Here is a 27,829-nt window from a genome sequence, read left to right on the forward strand (position 1 = left end):
CGACATTATATTATTTCAGCACAAGTGTACTTGTTTTATGGATCTCTGAGTATACACTGCAGCCGCCTTGGGAGAAGTAAAAAAGAGCCCAACAGCAAATGTTGGGCCACCCAACAGCCCCACGGTCTGAAGGACTTCTACATTTGTCCACCTATTCTGCTCCACAACATAAGAAGTAGCACAAACAACAGTCTGAGAAAAAATGACATTTTATTGAATCTGCAGAATCATAAGTACAATTTGAAGTGCTGTAACAGGGCAACAGGAGATGATATCAGGTCCTTAATTCTGAGTATGTATTCAGAATGAGTTTTGAATACATGTGTATGTCAATATGCATATGGTATCTTTATTTTTTTATTTAAAAAATAACAAAATAATATCAAAAACAAAACAATTTAAGATGCAATGCACAAAACTGGTCTGAATGCTAAACCCGATTGTGGATTACATGATTTCACTCTGCAAAGTCTACAGTATATAACCAGTATCATAGAAGCAGGGAATGATTCATCAGAAGCGCAGGAGCCTACAATAAAGGCTGAAGGAAAGAGGGATCTCAGCAGACTGGTGGACAGGATACTAGACAGAAACTGAATGGAAACAGGGTTATGATAAGACGGTTCAGTAGATGAGTGATGCCAGAGCAGAAGAGCAGTATTTGGTGCAAAGAGGTTAACTGAACTGAACTGAGGTTAATATCCAGGTCAGACAAACAACTTGCCCTGCCTCACAGCCTGGGAGATTGAGAGCATCAGATCACCGCCCTCTGTCGCCCCCAGCCTCGCACACTTACATCATCACACGCTCAAATTTGACTTTGCCTTAACAAATCCATCCTGAGCAACACTTACACAACACTGGCTGTCTTTGGCCACTTTTCCATTTCATCCAGAACACCAACTGACAAAATCAACGCCTGCGAGACAAAAGAAAGTTTGAATTGGATGTAATCCGCAGAGTAATGGAGGCTACTAGTGTGAGTAGCTTTGTTATTAAATTAAATCTGAGCAAACATCATCATAAGCCAGGAACAACAATCATTTCACTTCAAGCCAAACAATCAACTCTTCAGTTCACCCAAGAGAATCAACCGTGAGCTCTAAAACAGCTTTCCGATCTAGCATCTGTTTTGCAAATAAACTTGTCCTGTTTTCAAGTAGAGGTTAATGCAAAATACAGGTGTACATACAGTGTGTTCATTTTGTTTGGTAACCTACAAACCAGTTTGAGGTGTTTTTTCCTGATTCAGTGATCATCTTCATCAGCACTGTAAAAATTCATCACATTAGGAAGTTGCTAAATTTTATTTATGTTCAACACCAACTTGCACCAACTGGATTTTTCCATGAGTCGACTTTTCAAATCACATGACTTCCCCTCTTCCACATTCACAAAAAAAAATATGAACCACTTTTATCTGCAGGCAAGCCACTTCCCAGAGCACCATGACCTGTAAAAACATATTCCCTAACTTACCTTAATTATACATATACAATTGTACAATGTCATCTAGCTACATAGTGAGAGCCTTGTTTCTTTTAATAAAGATGAACATTTTTCGGCCCCACCCCCCCACCGCATCTAAAAACACACCGCCCTGATCGCTCATGTCTGTGACAAGTCACAGTGCATCACAGGAGAATGAAACAGCAAGGGGAAGAAGTATGTATGGTCAGGAGCCAATGAGATTATTTACACCACTGAAAAATGGTCAAATGTCATGTTTAAAATCTAATAAGGTCCTCAGAGAAATACAGTATCCAGAGTGAAGGGATGATGCATCATTTCTGTGTAAAAGCCTGCAACGTAAATGCTTGATTTTGTGTTTATGAACCAACCTTCTTTACATCTTAGTGACCACCATCAACCAAAATGTTGGTAACATTTGGCTGATTCAATTGGTCAAATATCAAAAATAGTTGACAATTTTGGGATTCACCTGCCAGATGGACAAAAAAAGCTTCCTGTCTTGCATCAGTGCTCGGACCTGACATACAGGTCACAGGCCTGCCTCTGTGGATGCTTTCACGACCAGAGCATAAAATAAATCTTTCTTTCATGTATATTTTAAATGCCATTCTATAACATTACTTTATTAGACGCACCAGAATATTAAACTACATAAGAGAGATCCACTGATCAGAAACAGGCTTGAACGTGCGAACATTCAGCTGATTTCTCAGCATTGTTCTGACCTGAACTGCAGGTTTCAGATTAATCCCACAACTGATCTAATACTGCGACTGCACAAGTCTAGATAGACTCTTCTGCCTTGGTTCATAAATTGAGTTGCTGGTTTATTTATTTAATACAATTAATTTTTTGGTTGAAAATAAGCATCTTACAATAACAAGAAAGGCAAAAGAATAACAGCATGAGAAAAACGACGACATTTACCACAGCCAAGGATTCAATAATTTCTCTCACATTAAATGGAAAAAAGACTGGAATGTTCACTCACAAAAACAGAAAAAAATTAAAATAAAAAAGATTCACAATATAGAGTTGTGCTTGGCCTTCTCTTTTATGAACGTGTTTTCTTTGATAGCGATTTTGTAGCAAAAGGGGAAGGACTTGACCTGTTCCCATCTCCTTTCTCCAAACAGTTTAACCTTGTTCACCATAACTTTGTGATTCTCTCAGGACTGAAGGCAGTCAGGCTGCAAAAAACAGGAATAAGGGTGTATATACTGTACATCCGCACCAACTGAGGTGATGTATTCAGTGTGGCTGCAAGAGATGGACTGATAATGTCCCCTAACTTGTCCCTGATCCCTCCTGTATCTGACATGCCCGAGTAAGGCAACGACAGGAGGTGCTCTTCAGTTAGGCTACGATTCCAGTTTCACAATACCCACAATGCAGTGCTAAACACGAGGGTGCCTTCTTGAGCACACAATAGCGAGATGTGTGTCCATCTAGAAATGTATTAAAAACCTCTCTGCTGAGACGATAACTGGCTGATTGGTGCAACAGCAACAAGGTTAGAGGTTAAAGGAATGTACACAAGTCAAAAATATTCAAGCTTAGTTTTGATAGACTGAGATTCTACACTGCGTTTCCAGTCTGGCCAAGATCACACTGTAAAATTAAAGAAAGGAAAAACAAACCCTAACAGGAATGTGAATGAAAATGCCACACCCACCCACACTTCAAACTTATTTTCTCCACAGAAGAACGTCGGCAGCTATGTTGACTGACTTGCGGTGAAAAGGGGCTTTTTTAAACATTTTTTCTTCTTTGTTTTGCATGATGTTGTGTCAGGATTGTTAAGTGCTATAGCTAGGATGGAGCTGTGTGACACGGCATGACCCCTGACATACTGTGATGAACGGCGAGTTTATCTTTTAAGACTTTTGATTTCCACTTGTGACAGCACTTGAGAGTGAAGCCAGGATTGGGAAAAGATAAAGAGGATGACGAACATCCAAACAGAGAAAGACATCAGCACAGACAGACTGACAGAGAGGCAGGCAGACAGACAGAGAAGGACAGACAGACAGATAGGTAAAGGGCATCTGAGGTGGAGCGCAGTGAGAGCAGAGCAGGGATGGGGGGTTTAGGGTCTCACAGGACAGGTTAGGGAACAATACTAAAATTAAGAGAAAGCGGCGTTAAGATGAGATGGCACTGGGCTTTTCCTTTCCCTCCCTTTCTCCACCTCCTCCTCCTTTTTTCTCCCTCTTTTTATTTCCCTCTCACTCAGATGGCCTCCACGTAGTTGGCAGGCAGCATGCCCTGCTGGCCGGTGCGCTCCACGCGGCCGTACATCCAGCCCTCGTCGATCTGTTGCACGTCTAGGATCATATCTCCGTCCACGAAGGACACCTCGTCCTCATCAGCAGCAGAGTAGTCATACACTGCCCTGTACCGCTTCTATAGATAACAAGAAGTAGTTCAGTTAGTTCCTGACAACAGTTGCCACAGGTATGGTGTGCTAGAAAGGAAATACATAATATGGCCTCTGTGATTTCCTAAAGCCAGAGTTGACGTCTTCAAATGTCTGGTTTTGTCCGACTAATAGTCCAAAACCCAAAAATATTCAGTTTACTATCATAGAAGGCTAAGAAAACCAGCAACTTTTGGCATTTTTGCTTGGGAGAAAAAAAAAGAGAAAAAAAAAAAAAGAGACTTAACGTTGAACGTTGAAAATGCAGCTTGACTAAATCATCAGCTAACAATTTCAGATCTACTTGTAAATTCAAATGATGAAGTGTAAACATCTTTTTTGCAATACCGAGCAATTTACAACTATATCTTCTTAATTTTTTCAGGTTTTGAATTCATCAAATTGTATTTGGCATTGGGATACACTTGGAGCAAAAGTGGGGGGACAATGGAGGACCTACCCCAGCACTGGGAGGTGGGGCGGCGGCTGCCTGGCGCACTGGTTCAGGAGTGGGCTCATAGTGGAAGTTCTGAGAGGCTGCAGATGCCTGGAAACCTGTCAGAAAAGTGGAGGGCAAATGAATGAGCTGGAAACACATTGTATAAGTCAGATACCAGACTTACTGGGAACTATACTGGTATTCATTGTTTTGGGGAGGAGCATTAAGATTTCAATAAAGCAAATGCATGTTAATGCCAGGTGTATTTACTCCTGCCTGCATGTCTGCATTGACTCTTCGAGAGAGTGAGGAAATTAAAAACATGGCAAGCCAAGACGTGCATCCAATGGCTCTTGATTTCCCTGTTACACAACCTACTGAACAAAGCCTTTCTGTGTAGAAGTGTAAATCAGGCATGTAAAATACAAACAGCAGGTACACTGGGCATTCAAATACTTAGCTGAAATTTTCCCACTGACCTCCTATTGCTTCAAGTAATTTTCAGACATAATGTTCATAATGTTGTTCATACTTATGACTTCAAAGTTGCTCATTTTGAGCTTCAGCAAACAATATTGGCTATATATATTGGCTTGAGTAAGGACTAAACTAAAATGTTTGTCCATGGATGTAATCAGTTAATGTCAGATTATGCATTATTAGAATTACTTTCATGATTTTCAAATACAACCATTTCTGCAGCAATGGACTGAATGCAGAGGAGGAGGGCAGTGAACAAGTTACAACCAAGCTCCCTGAGTGGTGTGACTAGGCACCACCCAGCCTGGTGAGCTCATGCTGTGGCAGGGATGGAGCCAAGCACAGACAAAGCAAGAAGCTTACAGACAAATGCAGATACTTAGTGTACTTTTCTACCTAATATAATTGTCAGGCATTGAAGGGTTAAAGTTCACCCAAATCACAACAAAAGGCAAAACGTAGCGGCGTCTAGCCATACAGATAGTTTTGGTTTTATTTATCATGTTTTTTTGGATTCGGGTGAACCGGACCTTTGATGCTAAGAAATTTTCTGGAAATTAAGAGGGTGCTTTCTGTAAACTAGGCTCTTCTCCTACCTACTATTTTTCTACTACTTTTACTACAATTACTACTGCTGCTGCTTCTATATACTAATCAAGGTAACTGTAGACTGAGTGCTCAGTAAAATTGTATACGCTTAATAAGTTAGATATATTTTGCCCAAGAAATACCTGGGCTGGGGTTGCTCGGCGGATGATATGGGGCCTCTCCTCCTGTCTTCTTCTTCTCAAACTCCTCATGGTACTTAATCTGCAAAAGACAAACACAAACAGTGTAAGGTCAGAGATAAAGATGGAAAGTGCATGCAAATCTACAGGTGCAGCCTTATTTCCAGGAAGTTGTGTAGTTCATTTTCTATCCACCAGAGGTCTCCCACTTGCTCTCCAGCACCCATGTGTTTGTGGTGATAGGTGGGGCGCGCTACGTGCAGCCTCGGGAAGCAGCTTGACGCTGAGAGGAAATGACATCTCAGCGGCCGGAAGTAGTGTGAGCTCAGAGTTGCATAGCAACCCTCGCTGACACATCAGGAAGAACAGGTGAAGTAAAAAAGCGGAACTAACTAGAAGCCTGAACGCTTGGGGTGAAAATGAGCCAGCTAGATTCAAGAGGAAACGCTGAGAGGAGGAATGATGACTAAGCACAGCCAAATGCTACTTAAATCATTTATATTACTACTCTCTCAAATGTAACTGAACATTTTGAACATTTTCCTCAGAGCTTTTTTAATCCTAAAGTAAGTACATGAGATGTAACTACAAACCTACAACCTCTCCAGCCAGTGTGACAAAGGCAGCATTCAGTGTTACAACATAAAACAGGGCAACGCTGATGAAACTGAAACTGAGTGACTGCTCTATGACTGCCCTAAATAACCCGTCCCCCCTTATTACCAGGCTGATAACAGACTGACTCACAGTGCCTCGGTCAAGATTTACAACCCAGATTCTGTCCCCGCTTACACCCGCGCTCAAAGAGCCCACTGTGCCGGCAGTGTTAGAGAGGAGTGTATTCACAGACTGGATGGGATGACGGAGTGTTTGTGCAAGGACAGTGAAGCGAGTGACTGAGAGAACACAGTAACTGTTCACAAGTGCAATATGCTAAGTGAGAGTGTGTAAGGGAGATTATTTTGGTTTGTTTTGAAGGAGCAGGTCGAACAGATGGTGTGTGTGTGTTTTTTTTTTAAAACACAGGAAGTGCCCAGGCTGCTGCTGAACTAAATCTCTCTACTACTTCTCAGTCTTTGCTGATTTTACAAGAGGAAGGTGACAGGAAATAGAAGAGGGTCAAGTCATGACAAAGCAAAAAACACAGATAGCAATAATGACAGACAGGACAAGTCTAGGCGAGTAGAAGTAAAAGAAAGGTTTTGCATAGCTGACATTCTGGGGAGGGCGGCAAGTAAACTGGCTTGTTTCTTAGTGTCCAGGGAAGAGAACAAAAAGAGAAAAAGATGTAGCATTCATCTGGTTCCCTTATGATTGGCTGTGAATGACGCACTGATTGCAAGTAGATGTCTTGTTTATCAGTTCTGACTAAAAACACTTCACGGTGAGCCCGAATCCATCCCGCCATACATTACTTATCCTCTTCGTGTGGCTTGTGTGCGCGCACCCATAAATACATGTAACATATGTGTGTCTTTCTCTGTCTTCCAAATTTCCTTGATCTCAGAGACACACAATCTTTCACCACATGAAAGCAGTAATTATCCATCACCCTCCACACTAATTATGCCATTAGCGAGGCCGGTGCAGAGCTGGTTATGCGTAATGACGTATGTCTTATGTGTGAGTGTGTTTCACATGGAAATAAAGGCCTTTACAGCTGACTTAAGCAGTCTGGGAACACAAGGTAAACACTGCATGCATTTCTACATTGCTGTTCTGTATTTACAGAGAAATGGCAAATCAATAACAGGAGCTGAGGGAGAGAGGAGGGGAGAGTGGAGGAGAACGGTCCATGCTGAGAGTGATTTGAGGAGAATTCCATTACTATAAATGAGGAGCAGAAGAAGCCTGACATTTACTGATGTCAGTGACTAAGTGGGAGGATGAAAGATACTTAAAAAACATGCAAAATATTCTAATCAAATATTCAAAATAATTTAATCTGATGGAGCTCTCTGAGGCCTGAGATGAAGAAGGTGCAGCCAATCTCAGGAAGTGAAATAAAAGGAACTGATCTAAGTTCTTGAGATTTCCACTGGTGAATATTATTAAGTCTTTATAAGAGAGCTAACGTAAATATTGTGCATATAAGCATGACCTGCCTAAAAGCTAGCTTGAAGTTGTGATATCAGCAATTCTCAAGGAAGGAAAGGACCCTTTCCAGTGTATTTAATATAGACCAATTATCCTCCTCAGAACAAATCCTCAGTTCAATATTGGCCAAGAGATTATAGTCATATAGGGAAACTAATCAACTCACACCAGACTGGCTTCTCACCAGGCTGTCGGGGAGGGAAAACAACGCTAGAAGAGCTCTAATGTTCAGTCTTGGTCAAAATACTGAACATTTATTGCTCTTCTGTTACTAATTAGAGAAATAAATAAAACAGGTGGAGCGAGGGGTGCTCGTCTTGGTGACTGTGTTGCTGACACTTACATTGCTGATTTGGTCCTGCGTTTTCTTAATTCTCTGCAACTCTGGCGTGTCTGCAACCACGCTGAAACCTTTGCCTTTATTCTTCTCAAAATCCTCCCTGTAGAGAACCTGCAGAACAAACGCAATCTTGTTAGAAACAAAAAGAAAGTTAAAACATGCAAGGCCAATAATATGTGGCTGAGATGAATTACACAGCCAGATGAACAGTTTCAATGCGTTTGTGTGAGTCAACAAGGAAAATCCAACAAATGTCTCAGATATCAAATGCCGCGCAAATGATTATTTATAGACGCTCTGACCTAGATTCTTTAATCATATACAGATTAAAGGGGAAAAAAAAAAATCACAAAAAAGAAAACTGATGTGTCTTGATATTTTTCTTGCTTGTTTGAAATTAATTTATAATTAATTCCATTTCTTGAATGTAATGCTCTTCACCTATAGTATATGTGGTATCAGTGTCCATATATAAGTACTTTTACTTGGCTTGGCAAATGGATCGGTCCTGAGCTTTAATTCGGCCTAATAAAATATTTTTATAGCAAGAGGAAAATGGTTTTTCTGTTGGACTTTATTGCAGCTTGACACCGTTAGATGAACATAAAAATGCTGAAATTAGTCATATTTCTCACTGTAAAGCACAAGTTTGATGATAATACAACAAACTAGGTAGTGACCTTATAATATAATTTCTTATACCTACTTAACAAACCAGAGAGTTTTGATTTCTGCGGCTTAAATAATCAATGTTTTCTTATGCATAAACTATGACTGAAGTAAGCATTAGCAGTGCATGTACGCGTATGCGTTGTGAGTGCAAGCAAAGTGAGGCTGGCCATACATAGGCTATATTGCTTTGTCTTTTGTGGTGACGTTCATTTCCTGTTTGCTGGGGAGTGAAGGCCTTACATACAGGACGTGGTAGCAACCATACATGGTCATAAAGAGAGGTAGGGTGTGACAGTCTGTCTGTGTGTGTGTGTGTGTGTGTGTGTTTTTCTAGCCTTCCCACCCTATCCTGACCCTAAGGGCAGAGGAGGAAATGTCCAGCCCATGCAGCGTCAGATGAGTATCAGAAATTACAACGCATGGGGCTCTCCCTCGCTGCTGCCCTGTGGCTGATCTTGAGTATTCAAACCCACAACCACGTTCACCACTTAAACTTCAAACAGGAAGTCGGGTACATGGTTTTATTTTTAAACTATAGAAAGAGCTATGAATTCTGGCTCTTCTCCATCTGATCTCCTTGGCACATGCTATGACATTTCAACAATGACAAATTACTTAATTCCACCTCCCCACACCAACCACCACCCTTATTCCTGCCTCCATGGCGACTGCACCAATTTCCTGCCCTCCTGTCTGCCTGCACAGTGCATTACCAGGAAACAAAGCTCCAAAGCTCTCTTTGCTCTCCCTTGACGTCCACATTATGTCTGACACTGCTGAACAGAGTGCTGACCAATCCTCCTCAACGCCTTGTGATGACATGATGTGGCTGTGATTCATGATGATAATGTGTATGTGTGTCCGTGTGATGCAGTGTGATACGTCCATATCTGTTGTCACCCCTGGCGTGACGTCCACTGAGAAATTGGGTGAAAACTATGGCTGATCCTCCTTCCACAGGAAATAATACACGGCTCTCAAGCCTACGCACAAAGATAAGTCATGAGGAAGATTAATGTGGCCTCGACCCATCTTTGTCCTTCATTCCCGCTCCGCTCCCATCAGTCAATGTATGATCCTCCTCCTATTTTTATTTCTCAGTCTATCTCCTTCGTCTTTTTGGATCTATGCAACAGATTCTTCTCCTCCAATCATGCCTCTGCTTTCTGTCCCCACCCACACTCCCTTCTCTCTGTGCTCCTTTTTCATTCATTCATATTTTACTGCCTCAACAGCAACAGACAGAGTCGTACCATAGAGCTGGAGCTCTTCCTCATTATAAATCGTTCTCTCTGCTTCTGTTTGCATTCCTCTAGCTCTTCTTCCTCTGGGGATTTTACTTTTATCTCTTCCTCTTTCACCCTGCGCTCCTCCCTCTCTCTGTGTTGGTGCCTTCCTGTCTCTTCCTTTTTTCCCCTGGCTCATGTGCGCCTCATTGCTCTCCCTCTCCAGTTTCTTTATTTCTTTATTTCTCTCTCTCTCTCTCTCTCTCTCTCTCTCTCTCAGTCTTGTTTCTTTCTGTTTCCCCCCGCGCAAAGTCTTGTAATGAGGTGTGACAAACCTCTACCCTGCTACCATAGCAATAAGGTTCCCGTAGCAACGCAGCAGTGGTGGTGGTGAGGGGTTAGATGGCCACAGTTCTCCACAAACACCTTCAACTTCCTTATACGGACACAAAAACGCACTCACAAAGAGTACAGAACAATAATACTTTAGCACACACATACTTATTTCCTATAATCTAAACATATCTACATTAACTTAATATGCACACGTGTGAGTAGTATGCATTATAGTCATTATTTATTGGAATTTATTTTTATATTAAAGACAAGTGAAATTGGTGAAAAAATAGGATTATTTTTAAAATACCACTTGAAGCTCAAATATCTAGACGTTTACAGTAACAGGAAGTTCTCTAAAAATGACCTTTTCTTTAGTCTGGGTGACTTGCAGCACAACTAGCAAATTCTTCGCTTTTTAACGCCACTTTATTTTTTAATTTTCTGTAGCCAAAAGCATATTTTGAGCTGCCTTTGCCAGGAGACGACTCTTTACTTCAAACTGTGTCCTCTTTTTCAAGGGAACATAAATTATTTTAGACCATTCTACTTCCGTTAAAAGCTTTGGGTATTTTTTGTGTGAAATCATAGTTTCCTGTCCACTGTGCCCACACAACTGCTATAGAGAAGAGAAAGAAAATGTCCCAAAGGCTGACACTAGTGTCAGTTTATTGTTAATCCTTCACCATCACACACAAACATCTTTTGTGTATTAATAATCTCATTCTTAGGCTAGTGACTATGATAAACCATTAGTATGATGACTGTCTCTTGGTATATGTTTGAGTGTTTGCGGGGGGGCTGTTAGGATGTACAATCCATGTAGAAAAACACCATCTGTCCCTCGATCCCTCAGTTGTGCCTCTCCCCATATATCCACTACCCCCACCCCAATACTCCACAAAACCCCTTCTCACATACACACAACCCGGTCTCATCTGTAGTGTTTGACACTGGCACTCGGATAAGATTTGACATTGTTTGATAAGCCCTACCTCCTCTCCCCTAACACTCTCCTCTACTACATGCTAAGAAAACAAGCATCACCTTCAGCTTTTCCCGATAAATGCTTCCCTATTCCCTTCCCTATTTTCTTTCTGAGAAGTAAATAGAGTCACCTGCCACTGTCCAGATTAATATATCAGTCCCTACAGGGTCTTGCAGAGTTTTTTGTGATTAATGAGGTTCAAAATGACTGAATTTGATGGGGCTTTTCTACTGAATTGTGCTAAAACTTGTGTAATTTTGCATTAAAATACATCATGTAGCTTTCAAGGAGTTTTTCTGTGGTTACTTTAGTGACCACATTGACAAAAGCTCCTAATACTAAGGAACATGGCCCAGACATCATTGAATGAATAAGAGAAGTGAAACCTCACATGACAGCCTTCATAATAACATTTTATAGTCACTTTATCTGTGATTTGTTATGCTTTCTTTAAATACAGACAGCTAGTGTGGGAAAACATGGTCAAAAGTCTGTTGGTGAATACAAATCTCTCTGACTTTCTCTCAGAGCCATCTTTATTAAGGCATTAACACATGACCCAGTTCAGATGGATATTTTTGGTCTGATGAGTTTTTTTTAATCCTAGAATATATTTGGGTCTTTGTTATTTTAGCTTCTGCAGGAACAGCCATAGACAGTAGTGTTTTTTGTGGTTACAAATCAGACTGGAGACTATTTGAAGAAAAATAAGTGCAGAGATAATTTGGGAGGATCTATGGTCAGTGCACTTGGGTGGCCATGAAAATGTACAGCAACAAAGATGAAGTGAAAAGAATAGTGCATCAGTACTGGGCCACAGTAAAAATGGTATGGTATAAACAGCACTAAATTTATTAGGCTATAATCTATTTTGCAACCGTCATAAAAAAAGCATATGAATGACAGCCAGACACATTAACACTGTCGAGAGCAGCAGTGTGAAACAAGAGGGCTGTTCCACAAAGCAAGAGTACTGGATAAGCCAGAATCTTTACAGTATATTTGGCTTATTTTTGTCCTACCATTCTGGAGTATGGGTGTGATCAAAAAACAAACCCCACCTTAAATTTAACCAACCAATCAAAGACAGTCTGATGGAGGACCATCAGACGAAAACACCTTCATCTACACAGATTCCATAGGGGCAAGGACCTAAATCTGTGATTGTCAGGAAATTCTGTTTCCACAAAAACGTTCAAATGTGGTCAAGCTTAGATGCCATAGAAAACATACTAATTTTCCAGAATAACCTTGCTTTTATTAGGCTAATTTTCAGGCTGAGCTAACACTAAAGCTTAGGCAGAATTATAATACTCAATTGAGTGTTATAAGTGACAGACTTCTGCCAATTTATTTAAACTAAAAAAGTAAATGGGTTTATAACCAGTGTTAAGGTAATTTATGCTGCAATGCTTTCTTGTGTAACAAGCACTTTTTTGTGGTGATAAAAGGAAATGGACAGTGTTGCAAAACAGATTTAAGCAAGGTCCTATTTGATAGTTCCAAACTGCATTTTTATTTCTGTTGTATTTGACTTTTGACACACTGGATTGGGACCCAAAGCCTCAGCAACTGAACCAAAATTCTTGCATTAGGATTGCTAATCTCTAAGGTTGTGCACCATTAACCTGTACCTGACCAACCAAGCTTCCATTTTTTTCTTGGCAATAAGTTTTGCCTTTTTTTTTGTCTCCCAGCCCTCTCTTCAAGTCTCTTACTACTTGTCCATTAAGAATCAATTTCATGCTTGACTTCTCAGGTCTGTCTTCAAACTGTGAGCACGCAGTTATCTTGAATGTTCAAACTAGGTCTGAATTAGACTGATAATGTTATCTGAAAGTTGGCTGGAATTGAACCCAGGCTGCTGCGGTAAGGACTTAGTATACGGGGCACATGCTCGTCCAGGTGAACTACCCCCCCCCGATCAATTTTTAGGGTTAACTCAAGTCAAGCTTTTTATTCTTTTTATTGCCTTCTTTATGGAACAATGCCAAAATGTGAACAAACTGTGTGTGTGTGTTTCATAGCTGGAGTTTGGTTTAGCCATGAATCCTATGAGTAGCTACTGGCAAAAAGAGTTACCTGGCTCTGCATCTTGCTCTGCTGTTTGAGGCGGAGGTTCTCTGGAGTGTCAGCCACACAGGTGAAGTTTGTCTTGGGGTAGTGTCTGTAAAATAAATACACAAAACAGCAAAGAATGTCAGTACACAGTAAACACACATAGGCAGATACCAGTTTTTACTCAGGCTCCCACTGCGGCACTCAAGCCTAGACTCTAAGAGAAAAAACAGCATAACTCAAGCAGTGTGCAGTCTGTGGCCCCACAGTGGGGGCATTTGTTATTCAAGGTGGTCCTGAGGTTGAGTTAGGAGCTGCTGTAGACAAAAAGCATGTCAGTATAACACACAATGCTCTGTCAGTGGGAGCCAAGGTAGTCTGAAAAAGAGGAAGTGCAGGCAGGGGCTGTGTGTGTGTGTGTGTGTGTGTGTGTGTGTGTGTGTGTGTGTGTTGGGGTGGTGGTGGTCGGCGGGGGGGGAGCCTCAAGGTTGCAAAGTTTTGGAAGCGAGCCATAGCAGGTGTGGAAAAAGCTTTCCAAGCTTACAAAACACAGGCACGCACACACTCACTCTCTCTCTCTCTCTCACACACACACACACACACACACGGCCCTATGGGGGATAACAGGAAGAGGAACAGCACACAACAGACACAGCAACAGGGTCAAAGAGACAGTGGGTGAGTGTGAATGATGTCATGGGTAGCCCCCTTCAGCAGAGCGTGAAGGCGAGTCTCTTTTCTGAATGGATTCTGGGAATTTTCTTGACAGCCGCAGACCCATAACCACCCGATCTCCTACTGCTCAGGAGAAAACGCTCTGCCTGAAACAAATATAACAAACATAAATATACACAAGCAAGCATAAACATGCAGCTTTCACACAGACATGCACGCATGCAGCACACCGAGCATCAATCATTGCACACTTACTTATTGACTGCCTAAACCACCGTTAATGGTTTGTGTGTGCAAGGCATAAGTCAGTGTTTTTATACACTGGAGGCTTCTGTGCACAAGTAGCCTTCAGGTCTACAATTAATGGTGCCTGCCAGTTCAGTGTGATTCTTAAGGCAGCAAAAACACATGGCTTAAATCCAGCAGGAGAGGAAGAGCCCTCACAGCTCATCTAGCAGCTCATAAGGACTGCAGTTCCCAGCGTGCCTCAGGGTGCTGGGTGACCTCAAAAATCTTCAACCACTATCCGTGCCTCTGGGTAACCCATTTAGGCAATATGTTTACAGTTTCCTTGACAACATGGTAAGCAAACTGAATAAGCATCCATCCTGATGTGATTATAGGACATAAAAAACTTTAATAAAGCATTGTGGTTGGTGTATTTTATGTAAAGTGCTGTTAAAAAAAAAAAGATATATACCACTTGAAAGAAACCCCAGTAGGAAGCAGAACATGAATGTAGTTGGATCTGAACAAGAGCAGTTGATTGAAGTTGGCATTTCAAGCTCTGTGATATACAACAAACCCAAGCACTTGATCCCTGCTTGCAACCACACAAACACATACATGTCTCACTAGGCTTTTACAACTGCTAGAACTCATTTTCCTGAAACAGAAGCTATCGGCAACATTCAGATGTAGTGGTTTGCTACGTTAGCAGCTGAGGCCAGGCAGGCTGCGAACAAGCTAATCAAACAATGCAAATTAAGCTACTTTATTGTTGTGTGCTATCTAATCACAAGGGCAAAAACAGCAGACACACCACTCTGTCTTTCTCATTTGTTCGTCATATACAAGTTCCCCCTGCCACTACTGAGTGCAAAGATGCTTAACTATCTGTTACATCTTAAATTAATATGTAAAGTAGCAGTGAAACAAGGCTACATGGCTAAAAATCCACAAATGTTTATCTTTTTTTCTTCGGGATTGGACAGCTATGTCCTATGCTCTCAATTTCCATTCATCAGTAATGTAATTTCAAGAATATAGTTGCATCTGACAAATGCATATCTGTTTGGAGACAATCCCAGAATAAGGTAGAAAATCTAAATAGGTTCAGATTTTTGCAAAATTCACTAATTGGCTGCCATAAACTTTGCACTTTAAGCCTCTATAGGCCATTTTACCAGCAGTGTATCTCTTTGTCTTTTTTGGAGAGGAATGTCCCTTGATCAAAGCTAGGAAACTAATAATATATGTTCATTTTTTTCTGGAGATAGGCATGTCTGGTTTGTAGTGGAACACACTTCCTTTTACAGGAAAACCTGAAAAACCTGAAAACCTTTGCTTGTCTGAAGTAGCAAGCAGCATCTGTGTTAACAGCGTTCCTGTCATCATTGATGCGTCTTTAGAAACTGTACTTGCACTTAAGGGTCAGTAAATTGCTAGACAAACATACAACAGGGTTGCAGATATAGGTTTAGTGACTCAGTGGGATCTTGTGATGTGTGTCTGTGTGTGTGCAACCATGCTCGTGTTTTTGTGCCTGTTTGAGGCTATGAGTGAGTCACAAGAACACTCATCTATCTGTTAAGTTGTTTAACAAGGTAATAAGTCGCAGACTGGAGTGGGTGACACATGCACAAACTCAGTTAGCCCTGTGAACGCAAAAGAGGGTGTGATCAAAAAGGAGGAGAGGTACTGCTGGGGTGGAGGAGTGAGGGGACCACGCATGTGTAACCACACACTCACACACACACATACACCGCCTACTGTGCAGGAGGAGAGGCCTGTTTGCATATTGGAACCAGGACATGTTGTGGCCGGCTTGACCCTGTGAGACCTGGAAAGGTTGTAATGCATCATTCACCAGGAACATTTCATCGACATGTACAGTACATATCATCCAAATCAACAAGTTCAATGACTGAGGAGCAGAAAATTGTAAAACCTGGACAGATATCTCATCAAAACACACACATCACACTAAAGGAGCTATACAGTAGTTGTTAGGCAGAATTGGTGAAGGAGAGCTAGAAAATTAAAGGCAGGGATGCTGTACAATGACCATTATACAGCTTGGGGAAGCTCATATATCAGAGTTCATTTGATATTTTACTGACTGGGTGATGCTGGTCAGCTTCCAACAAGCCCTTTCGCAGACTGATACAGTGGGCAGCACACATCACAAAGCAGGAAGCAACCAGCACTGTCATGCCACATTAAAGTGGTTTTAATCTTGACATATTTATTATCAACCATGATTCAGTATAGTTTTAAATGGAAGAAAACTGGCAGGCATTGTAAATGATAACACTAAATCAAGACATTTGTGACACGTTTTAATAACACCACATTGATGTTCAAATTATTTTCGGACTGTCAGTCATTAAGGCAGTGTCCCACCAATGGCTCTAGCAGTCTCCAGGGGAAATAAAGAATTTTTCTGTCTACTTATCTGTCCTCCTAAATCTCCCACAATCCCCCTGTGACTCTAGCATCTAATCAGGAATGGGATTCTCAGAGAAGAGGTGGGTGGGAATAAAGTGAAAACAAACAACGCCTATATCAATTACTAAAGGACAAATATAAAGGAATAATGATCAAGTAGTTATCCCACAGAAAAATAACAGAGAAAGTAGCCTGCATTCTTTTCCTGAAGCGGGAGGCACTTCCACTGATGATGTTTACTCAAACAAGGCTTGTTTTAAATAAACGGAAAGAGGCATAATAAACAGGCTCTGAAGGGCCTTGCTCCTGCTGGTTCGGGGATTGGGGGGGGACATCGGAAGCAGGAAAGGGAAAAGAAGAAGACACTTTAGCCTGTGGAAACAAAGGTGATAGTAGGACGACACCTGCTGTAGGTGGTTAATGCCTTGATGTAGATGTGAGAGACTGGAAGTAGGGACAGGGTCACAATGAGACATTCAATTTATGAAAAGAGACGTTTGCTACTAATAACAATGATACTTAAAATTACTATACTTTATCATCTAATATAAGCTTATAATTAGGCCTGAACGCAGGTGTTTGCACTTATTATGGCTAATTAGACCTCTGCTCGGGTTGAAGTTGGGTGGAGCTGTGCTGAAAATTTGCTGTGGTCACCAAACCTCATACACTCAAATGAAACATGAAGGCGTTGTCCTGACCTCACCTACTATGACAACTCAAAATGGCTGCTATAAAAAAAGGCCTATTGCATGAACTTCATGTACTCCGGAAACAGATCAACACATTTGGTTAACCTGAAAATTATTTGCATGTATGAGGGGTTTTTGACTATCAGATCTAGCAAGTAATACTTTTTTTGTTTTTGTTTCTGGCAGCCAAATTTGGACGAATAAAGCAAGACAAAAATTTGCTTTGCGCTTTGTCTGAAAGCATCTTTAGGCTGCATCAGTAGCAGAACAAAAATTAAATCTAGGTCCAGACATATAGACAAGAAAATAAAATGTTCCTTGAAGATTTTCCTTTCCATAAAAACAGACATTTTTCCCCATGTAAAAGAGGTAGAAGAAATAAAGCGCCATGTTATTTTACTCCAGACTTGGCACAAATGACTTGTCCCTGGTATTAAGGAAGCCAAGAAAACTGCTGACCACAAGCTAGCGTACTACTATAGAGTTTCCACAGGGGTTGAGCATGACAATACTAGCATGATGTGTTGATTTATTTCTCTGGCAATAAAACAGCAGTTCAGGAAAAATGCAAAAGAGCTAGTCAGAACATGAAGCAACGCCTTCTCTTTGCATTCCCTCTCAGAACATGTACTCACCCTCCAACTCTCTCTCACACACACACATACACATAGAGAGGAGGAGAAAATCATTATAAGTAATGGCAGAGGGGGATTCCATGGATTCCTGATGACCCTTTAGTGTGTGAGTATGTACTGAAGCGTGAGTGGACATGCTAGTTTTCGGTGTGTCCGCCTGTGTCACTGTAGAGGAACTTTAGGAATTTTCTTTGTTGATACCCCCCCTCACCCCGCCCACTGAGGAGGCGAAGGAGGGAGGCACTTTCCCACACCACATATAGGCCTTTTCTCTGAGGGGGGAGCTGAAATACTCACTGATAAACAGCAGAGGAGGGAGAGAGGGGCCTTAGTTGGGTTGCAACATGAATACACACACACACACACACATTTAGAGATTCCTATTTCTATCTGTGGACAGATTAAACACTGCTGTCTGTGACTTTGGGATGCAAGCTGAACTGTCTGAGTATAAAAACGTGAGACATACTCTATGACACACACAAAATGATGATTTAGGGACAACTTACGCATTGCAGTATGGTCTCTTCTCAAAGCCTTTGTAATTCTTCATGTTTAGAGTCATTTTGCAGACCTCGCAGCTGAAGCATCCTTTATGCCAGTACTGTCAGAAACAAAGAGACAGAGAAGACACAAAATGTTGAGAAAGGAGAGATTTGAGACATTTGTTTCACCTTACTCGAGATCCAAAAGGAGAGCTTACCACACACAAAATAAACCACCCATTCACCAACTAGCAAAAGAAAGCTAATTGAATGAGTAAGGCCAGAACTACTTTGTATTTCCTTGAGGTTTCACAGGGACGGGAGCTAGATACAGACAGAAAGAATAGTGACAGTTAGGACTGTGTGAAAAAAAGTGAAGCAATGTGGAAACACAGTAGTTTGTGTATGCTGGCACTGAACCGTTACAAAAAACCAATGTCCCCTTTTTCTAGCAAATTGTATGGTTACTATTTTTAAGCTAGCTGCGCTGATGTTAGCGATATGGAGGCGCTGTAAAGTTTGTGATTGACAAGTATGTATCTGGGTTTTTGCTGTCTAATCTGGTGCCATGAATTTTCATACCTCCGTTATTACTATGAGCTCACATGTATGTGTGCAAAATATCAACATATATTGTCTACATATACAACAACAGAGGTTGTTTTCAGTTGGTGCTGCAGAGACTGTGCTTGGTCTGAAAGCCACCTTTTGACTCTCTTTCTGTCCGTTTGCTCATCTCTGCAGGCCTGCATGTTTCTGTAGCTCCTCTATCCATCTTCATAAGAGGATGTGCCTCTATCTCCCTCACCACCCTTTCTCCCTTCCTCCCACCCACCCGCCCTCTCGCCTTCTTTCCTTTTCTCTCCTGGCACTGGGCTGATCTGCGGCCTGAGGGTTCAGAGAAGGATCGAGAGAGGGAGGACTGGAGAAAACTGGAAGAAAGGAAGAAACATGAAAGGAAGGAGCTGGAGAGAGCAAGAGGAAGGGAGCAAGCAGGAGAGGGGTGGGGTGGACAAGAGAGAGAAAACGCCAGAGAGTGAAGCAATGATCTGGCTGCTCTCGCTATTGTCAAGGGAAGGGAGGGAGGAGTGCAAACACATGGACAGAGAAAGAAAGAATGGAAGGGAAAGAAAGAGGGAGTCCTTATTAACATGGCTTCAGGGCGCTCTGTCATCCCTCTCATTCTTTCTCCCACTCTTTATCACTTTCTACACCAATTGCCCACACACAAAACACTAATCTTCCAAACAAACAGCACAGAAAAGATGATTCAAAACAGAGGATAAAACTGCAGAAACACATCAAAGTACAACATCACTTTCTCAATGGTTCACTCACAAACACATGCACAATGCAAGTTTGATTCTACACAATCTTCTCGGGATAGGAAGCATTACTGACAGAAAAATCTGTTATTTCCTTGCATGCAGTTTGATAATATAGTGTTACAGCACTGACACACTGCCGGCAAAAAAATCACCAGGATGTTGAGGTCGACTGTCAGTAGACACAAGCATAGCAGTGCTATGTATGGAAACATGACTAAACACACAGCACAGTGAGCATTTCACTTCCTTCCATTATGGAACAAGAATATGGTTTCAGGCTGGTTTTAAGAACAGTCTTGTCTGTTCTGTCTGGATGTAACGGACCACCCAGGGTGGTATATGATGACAACAAGCAAGTGTATGTATGCGTTTGACATGGGTGTTAGTACAATATTGCTGGCCCACAGCTACAAAGGCATACAAAAGAGGAGGCTCACAGTGGAAACCAAGCCCGGGCACTGTTCAGTGGAGCTGTGATCCACAGCCAAACACACTGGGCCAAGCCTTCGAATACTCCTTATCCCACTACAACCCAATCAGGGCCTGGGGGAGATGCAGATGGACACATCGTGTTACTCTTTCCATTGCTCTCCCTTTCCATTGTTCTGGATAGTACTGCAATGGCAAATCCCTTTACAAACAACAGCATAGTGCAGTCAGATTCCATTTCATCTAGCTTCAGCTGATTTGCAGCTGTGGTGGCTGCCATGTTTGCATGCATACCGTCTGGTTCATACTTGTAGTGCAACAGCCCAGAACGATATTCTCCACTGACTGTTGTTATCCCCTTCTCATTTCCCCAAATCTGTAATAATGGTAAACCATACCAGAGATAAGCTAACACAGTGTAATCCTAAAAGAGAAGTGTGAATGCAAATGCTGTTGGGAAAAAGGTGAGTCTATCAGCTGAGCATGGACTTTGATACTCCCAGAATAAATATTGACCTTGGATCTTTTCAAGAAAACAAGCTTGCTGAACTCCACTCTTTAGCAAACTATTCTTAAGCCAAGCCCAACATGCTAACTCACATCACCAGGACAACCCTCGTCACCCTCACACCTTCACATGGATAACATGACCCTCTCAGGTGAACAGAGCTCAAACTAAATTGCCTCTTGGGTGAACCAACAACAAGCAGACAGCTCTAAATACAGGTGCTAAAATGCACTGAGGACACACTGGGATATGATCACGCAGGCCACATTTGGAGGTGGTCAGGGTAACATGTGTCCACATTTGCAGTATATTGTTAATATTAAAACTTAAATACGTCACTGACACATTAAAAGGACAACCTGGCACCACAGGAGCTATCCCGTAGTGTCTCTGCTATATATTCGGGGCAGGCTATCTAGCAAATCAAGGCTGGATTCTTGTGTGATCTTGCAAATCCAGCTGCAGCCTCGCAAGCTCACATGATTTGGGCAGGACTGCTTACCACGTTCTCACGTGACATGAGAGCGACAGTTGGTGGCAGTAATGCACCTCTAAGCTGGTTTGCCAACTGCCGCAGAAGAAGAGAAATGACAAGAAAACACGGAGGAGGAGCGTGAGCATGAGGCATAATCCAATGTGATGAAGTACGGTATGGTTATTTTAAATAATTTCTTAATTAAATTTACAGAACAATAACTGTATCGTGATATATACCGTTACCGTGATATAAAATTACATATACCGTGATACAAGATTTTGGCCATCACCCCTAGGTCTAGGACAACTAGCTGCCAAAGGGAAAGGGAGGGACAAACAGAGATGTGGGGGCGAGAAACATCCCAAATGTGTGTTAGAGGGGCCATCCAGCAGTTAGCCTGGTCCAGCTCCAGGAAAACCTGGCTCTCGGGTGCAAAAGCAGGATCTGGCAGTCAGCTGGAAAATGAGGACACTGCAGAGATGGAGCCCTAGAAATAAAACACCCATAAAAAAACAGCACTGTCTCCTTGCATCAGCGCAGCTCAGGGGCATGTGTGTATGCGTGTCTATATGTGTGTGTGAGAGTATTAACTGTGTGTGTGTGTGTGTGTGTACATGTGTGTAGTATTGTATGTAGGTTATATGTCTCACAGCATGATGCATGTATGGCAACAGGGATCCAAGGCTCCAGTCAAGAGCAAAAATGCTCAGTCAGCCTCACAGCTCCCTCTTGGTGAGAACCAAGAGGGTCCAGACTGTTGGCCTGGACTAAAACCCTGGAGCTATCTGGGAGGCCAACACAGATATGTATGCACACACATCACACACAGAGGAAGAGTTAGTGAGAGTCTGACCAGGAGCGTGCTCTCACATACTAACTACAGACATTTAAGTGACTAAAGTCACTTTAAGTGGCTTAAAGCATTAAAAGGTGGCTGGCCTATTGTGTCGACCACTTCCTATGTTGGTATTAATGTGTAATCAAAACAGAGCAGGTTTGTCACTTTGGTCCACTAACCACAGCAACACATTCACCAAACCATCGTTATGATTTCGTTTTAATAGAAACACTGGTTGGAAACACTGTTTGGGTACCTACCAAGAGACTCGTAGAGCGGACAAATTTACCAGGACTTGGCTGGTGTTATTTTCTACACTGATTAGATGAGAATTTCTGACAAATCATTTTATTTTTAAATTTAAAAAAAAAAAAAGTCTACTTAATCTGTGTTAAGAGTATTACAGTCCAGTCTTCTGGTAATCACCAAATTATGCATCAGAGGAATTTAGCACCTTATAACACTGAAGGACATCCCTTGGGACCCTGATGAAATGTTTCATAACTCTTAGTCAAATCAGTAGCAATTAACGGCAGTTTAAAAACCACATTGTTTTATGCTTTAAGAGGCTGATTAGACCCACAGTGTGAAAGATGCTGTGATGGCTCTGACACACACACACACACACACACACACACAGTGGGCCATTACAGCAGCTTACTCTGTATGTGTGAGTGTGAAAGATTATTCTTGCATAAGATAGTACATGCCTAAAGACAAAGTGCCCACATCTGGCTGGTGCTAATAGAGGAAATTCTAACTCATTAAAGCAAGCTAGTTAATTATTAGCCTACCTGATGCCATTCATTTTTACTCAAGCCAAGGGATTTGTTACTGGCCAGCAGGCAGACAGTGAACAGAAATACTATGCTAGAGTAGAGTATGCACTTAACACACTTTCCAAACCACTCCAGACTGTGACGTGCACTTAGTAACATACACATACTGCCGCCCCGGCAATGAGACATTCAAAAAAAAAATCCCAGCAGAATAGATGAGAGATGAGCACAGTGAAGGTGAAATGTCAAAACACTTCTGCCTTGTCGTAAATCATCTGTATAAATTCACTTTACAAAATGTCCAATCATGTTACTATGTCATGTTGGATGGTTTAGGCTACATTGGCTTCCTTTCTATAAATTCTATTTTAAGGCAGTGCAACAATTAAGCTGTAATAGATTGGGAAAGCAAACAGAACATGTGCACTAGTTCCTTTTTCTGATAAAATGCACAAAGAAGTACCTGGCCACTCACTGTGGAGTCAACACCTCAGGTGATTGTGACTGTAACGTGTATTGGTGACTTTGAGTCATCAAAATGGAGGTGACTGGTAGTGTCTGGGCAGATTCCTCACCTATTGTGCCATTTGGACAACATGAATCACCTTCTCAGAATAATCTGTCTAAATATAGGCAAGGCATTAGACAAATTCCTCCAAAACTGGGATCAGAGGAAACGTGTTCACACAGGACCAAGCGCAAATGCAGACAAATCCTCATTTAAATCAGAACCCCTGCACAAGACTGCTTGTAAATTTACTATATTTTCATAATACTGAAATGTAAACAGTAAGGAATTGAGTGATTACATGTAGCAAATTGTTCTATGAGCTAGAAAAAAGCTTAATGATTTCTAATAAGACCAAGTTTTAGATGTGATTGCACATGACTAAGCATTGGCTACATGACATAAGCTCCTTCATGCAGTAAAGAATGTACAGAGCTGCACAACTTGAATACTGTATTGTACTCTTCTGACCTGTAACCCCCTTTTCCGGTAATTTTTTTGGGATTGAGAAGCAGGGTTAGCAGTACAATTGAGGCTCACATCTTAACCAGAAACCCCACACTGAAGCCAAGCAACACAGCAACCAATTTGTTAGCTAAATAACAAAAATGGACACAAGTCAGTCGTAACAGTAAAAGCTGGTGTACAGAACTACAGTATGCGTCAGATAGATCAATGTGTGAAGCACATGTTGTACGAAATCTGATTACTACACACACTTTTGTTAATGCCAACTGTGTCTGAACATTTGAGATCATGTGAACCATTAAGTGCGGCCACTTTTCTTTTGCCAAATCACTACTAAAAACACATCTTTTAAAGTTTGTATAAAATTTGTGAATATGTGGTCAAATTCCTTCCTGTAATTGTCAGTTCTGTAAAAGCTTTCCCTGACATGCTGATATAAAGGAAATACCACTCCCCCTCCCCAGCTGGCCTTTGTCCATCCATATTTCTTTATACTTTCTTCTTTACCAACGGACTGTTTTGTTGTGACTTTTCTATAAAACTTAGTTGGTGCCATGCCAGAGATCACTTGTTGCATAAAAGCTCTGTCTGAAACAAGCTAACAGGTCTTGCCTCAGAAGAAATCTTGCCAATTTTGTGTATAAACACTTCAAAATGTTTTGACATTGCTAAAATATTCAAGAGCCAAAACACATATTCAAAGGCCAGTAGCAATGTTTGTACTTCGTACTTAATTAAAAAGGATGAGCTGTCAGAACACACAAGACAGTTTCTTACATTATTTAGACACTGAAATCCTACATTCACTGAAATAACTGTTGATTTACTACCCAGGAACCGGTTACACCACTTCATAATCTATGGCATAATGGCACGAAGGTCACAGTTAAATATTAATAAATCTCATGAAAAGATGTAGGAGGACTGTATCGCCTCACCTGCAGGTAGGAACAGGCTCTGTAATTCAGACATACAATATGCAGACAGCACGTAGAGATGATAAGTACACAGACACTTCAACAGACAAGTGTTTCAGTGAGAGATGAGATTTAACCACTCTGCACATCTCTCTCAAATTATCTTGAAAATGCACACTTCCTGAGCACTGGAAATGGCGATTAATCTTAAAGTGACACACATACATCATTTCCCCCAGACATTGCCCATTAACCTAAATGCGACCTGTTGTACTGGTAAGGTTTGCATATTAGGCACTGGTAAATAAAACAACTGTATTACTTCTTTGTTACAAGTTTTATTGGCAACAGCTGCCCTGAACTCAAGATACAAAAAGCTACTTTGATAGATATGAGCCTGATACTTGAGCCAAATATGCAGCTCTAAACTCCTTACTATCAACAAGCCTTTTAAGTAAGGAAGGGAAGCCAAACCGTCATCAACAACAGCCTCAACCAAAATTCACTTCCTGTCTTTACATGTGCTCGGCTGCCCGCTCCCTCTGCTGGGCCCAGCCCTGCTATACTGGTATGCAGCTGACAGACAAACAAGCCTCTGTGGCTCAGCCTCTCCACAGAGGGATATTATAGAAGGAGACTGCCAGGTAAAGGTATTCATTGGTGGCTGAGAATACCAATGCAGCACTGGCTGAACCCTCGACTCCCCTGCCTTCACCTGAGCTAGCCTAGCACACAGAAAAATCCCCAGCCAATGTGGCCTCGGCTGCTTTCAACAAAGTAGAAGGGCAGTGTGTGTGTGTGTGCGTGTGTGTGTGTGTGTGCGCCACGGAGAAGGCAAAGAGGAGGTTGTTTTGGCGTGTCTGAAGGGGTGAGTGCTGATGCGGAATGGCAGCAAAGACGGACGGCAGGCTACTCTCCTGCGCTTGGTTCAGAGCAGTGAGACGGCACAGCAGGCCTCTGACAGAGCACGTTTTATGGGAGTGTCTGTCTGCTGGAATGCACTCTGCTTCAGGCCTGATTCCAGAGTACATTCAGGCTGTACTTGTGGCAAATTTGGTTCTCATCAATACCGGCCTTCTAACCGGATAACATGACTTGTATTTTTAGGGTTGGACCACTTGTGCATGAAGAGGGGTTCTGAGGTAAATCAATTCCAGTCTGGAGCACTTTGGGAAAACATTAGTCATGGTGCATTCAAGAACACATCCATGCAACGGAGTAGTAATGCATCCAATCAAGAGCTAATGTTACTTTAGATAATGTGCTTTTCCCCCACCTTCCCCTCCTGTCAACCCCAACAGATAAGCATGTCTCGACAGGGACTGATTTTCAATAGCCATTCAGACGTCCATTAGACAAATTATCTACTTGCCCCAAGCCCTGCATTGGTAAAAATATATAAACATTGCTATTCATATGCCCAACATTGAAGACCCCACCCACCTAGTAAGTTAAGTGTGTCTTACATGTATGCTATATCTTGTTGCTAAGTTACAGTCTGACTGAGTGTAGCAGCATTCAATAAATGCAATAACCAACGCATGGTCATCTTTACCTCCTTAAAACAAAAGGGGTCACAGGAACAAGATGTGCTGTACCAATGTTAACTCAAAGTGTTGCTCCCATGTGAATTAGTGACCTCTACAGAGTCACTATGGGTAAAATTGATGAGATTACCACCTTGGCTGAGATTAGGCTACTGCTTTTGACTGAAAACTAATAGGGGTGGCTCGACTAATCATCACTGTCTTGGATTAGCCAGTGAATTAGACACAGACATGTCCAAATCAGTCCACGGTGCCATGAACAGTGGTGGACACGAAAAGATTGGTTATGGGACTATAATATTCTCTTAAGGAACTCAGAAGCCCCGTGTCGTTTAGTATTTCTAAGGTAAATCCCTCAGCCACATAACACGTTTTTCTAGAAAAGGTTAGAGACGTTTGCTAACGTTATCAATCAGTTTTCTTCAGAGCAGTGGTGCCAGCCAGGCCCCGACCGGGCTCGGCTGTCGGAAGCAGCGTGAGCCGCTAGTTCAGGGCAAATCAATATCGGAGCCTTAAGCCATTGTCTTGGTGAAAAATATAAACTCTGGTTTCTTAAAGTAGCATATTATCTACACGATAAGGCGAAATGTCGTTTCTGGCCCGCGCTGTTGTGCCATCGCCTTCCAGACACTAAGCTAGCTGTTAGCTTGCCTTGCTAGCGAAATACCTGTCCTGTTGGGGTGTTTCAATTCATTCACAAAAATATGTGAAAGGTGTCATTTTAGGAGAGCAGAAATAAGTTCAGTTAGGGAGCAAAAGCAGGAAGGTGCATTAAGATTATTTTTAAAAGAAGGATACGAAGTAAGACGATTTTCTCATGTTCTTACCTTGTCCAGACAATTCACTTTTTCCGTGGGGTAAACGACTAGATTACATCTGCTACACAACGGATTCATGTTGGAGGAATGCTCTTCTAGCTAGTTAGCACGGAAACCGCCGATGATACTGGTTGTAGCTGTGTGCTGTCGAGTACTCACTTCAAAAACTAGCTATAGTGTACGATTATGATCAGTAGCAGACCAACACTATTCTAGTTGTGTGTAGCAAATCCAGGAGGTTGTTGTTGACGTTGTAGCCGCACAGCTGGCTGTCAGTCCACTAACCAGACACGGAAAGCGCGCCCCCGCGTCCCCCCTCTCGCCCTCCTTCGAGTGCGCGTGTCCGAGCAGAAAGGGAAGAGGCAGTGTGGGAGGTTCATTTTTTTTTTTTTTTACTTGGAAGAAAGATATGATCATTATTTCAGAGGAACTACAACATTTATACATTGTACATATTTAACTGAAAATCCAGTGCTTGTGTGTTGCTTGAAAATGCAACAAAATCTCACTTCTGTGTAACTAAAGAAATCCAGGTCGATCCTTGTGCATGTCCAACATATCTGTCCTCGTCCCATCTGTGCTTGCATTGCAAACTCATGCGATCATCTTTATTGCTGCAGGTTTTGGGGGGTTTTACCAATCCAGTGATCTCAAATCACATTTGTACACATCTGCCACGTTCACTGCATGTCCTACTTGATGTCCATGTGATACATTTGGTTAGGCTGACATCTGCTGACAGAAAAGTTGTACTGTCGGTATCCCCTCCTCTGTAACATTTCCTTTTGAGATTTTTTC

The 27,829-nt window shown here is 41.8% G+C and overlaps 1 protein-coding gene across 2 annotated transcripts; it reads right to left on the bottom strand.

Annotated features, from left to right (window-relative positions):
• Positions 1-193: 193 nt before the first annotated feature.
• Positions 194-27,349, bottom strand: lasp1 (LIM and SH3 protein 1). Of its 2 annotated transcripts, none has more exons than XM_044181243.1 (7): positions 27,041-27,349; positions 18,438-18,532; positions 13,281-13,365; positions 7,980-8,087; positions 5,543-5,621; positions 4,353-4,447; positions 194-3,879 (listed from the first exon to the last, which is right to left on the bottom strand). In XM_044181243.1, exons 1-7 carry the CDS (start codon positions 27,107-27,109, stop codon positions 3,706-3,708), a joined length of 705 nt encoding a protein of 234 aa, XP_044037178.1. In that variant the 5' UTR covers positions 27,110-27,349; the 3' UTR covers positions 194-3,705. The 2 variants fall into 2 exon arrangements, with proteins under 2 accessions (XP_044037178.1, XP_044037180.1); XM_044181245.1 differs by lacking the exon at positions 27,041-27,349 and adding an exon at positions 18,632-18,655.
• Positions 27,350-27,829: the final 480 nt, after the last annotated feature.

This window comes from Siniperca chuatsi, linkage group LG21 (genome assembly GCF_020085105.1).
Source record: "Siniperca chuatsi isolate FFG_IHB_CAS linkage group LG21, ASM2008510v1, whole genome shotgun sequence".
NCBI lineage: Eukaryota > Metazoa > Chordata > Actinopteri > Centrarchiformes > Sinipercidae > Siniperca > Siniperca chuatsi.

Coding starts and splice junctions, on each gene's coding strand:
- lasp1 (XM_044181243.1), bottom strand. CDS start 27,109: ATGAATCCGTTGTGTAGCAGATGTAATCTAGTCGTTTACCCCACGGAA. Junction 13,366..18,437: donor AAGAGACCATACTGCAATGC/GTAAGTTGTCCC, acceptor TTTATTTTACAG/ACACTACCCCAAGACAAACT. Junction 8,088..13,280: donor AGAGCAAGATGCAGAGCCAG/GTAACTCTTTTT, acceptor TTTGTTCTGCAG/GTTCTCTACAGGGAGGATTT.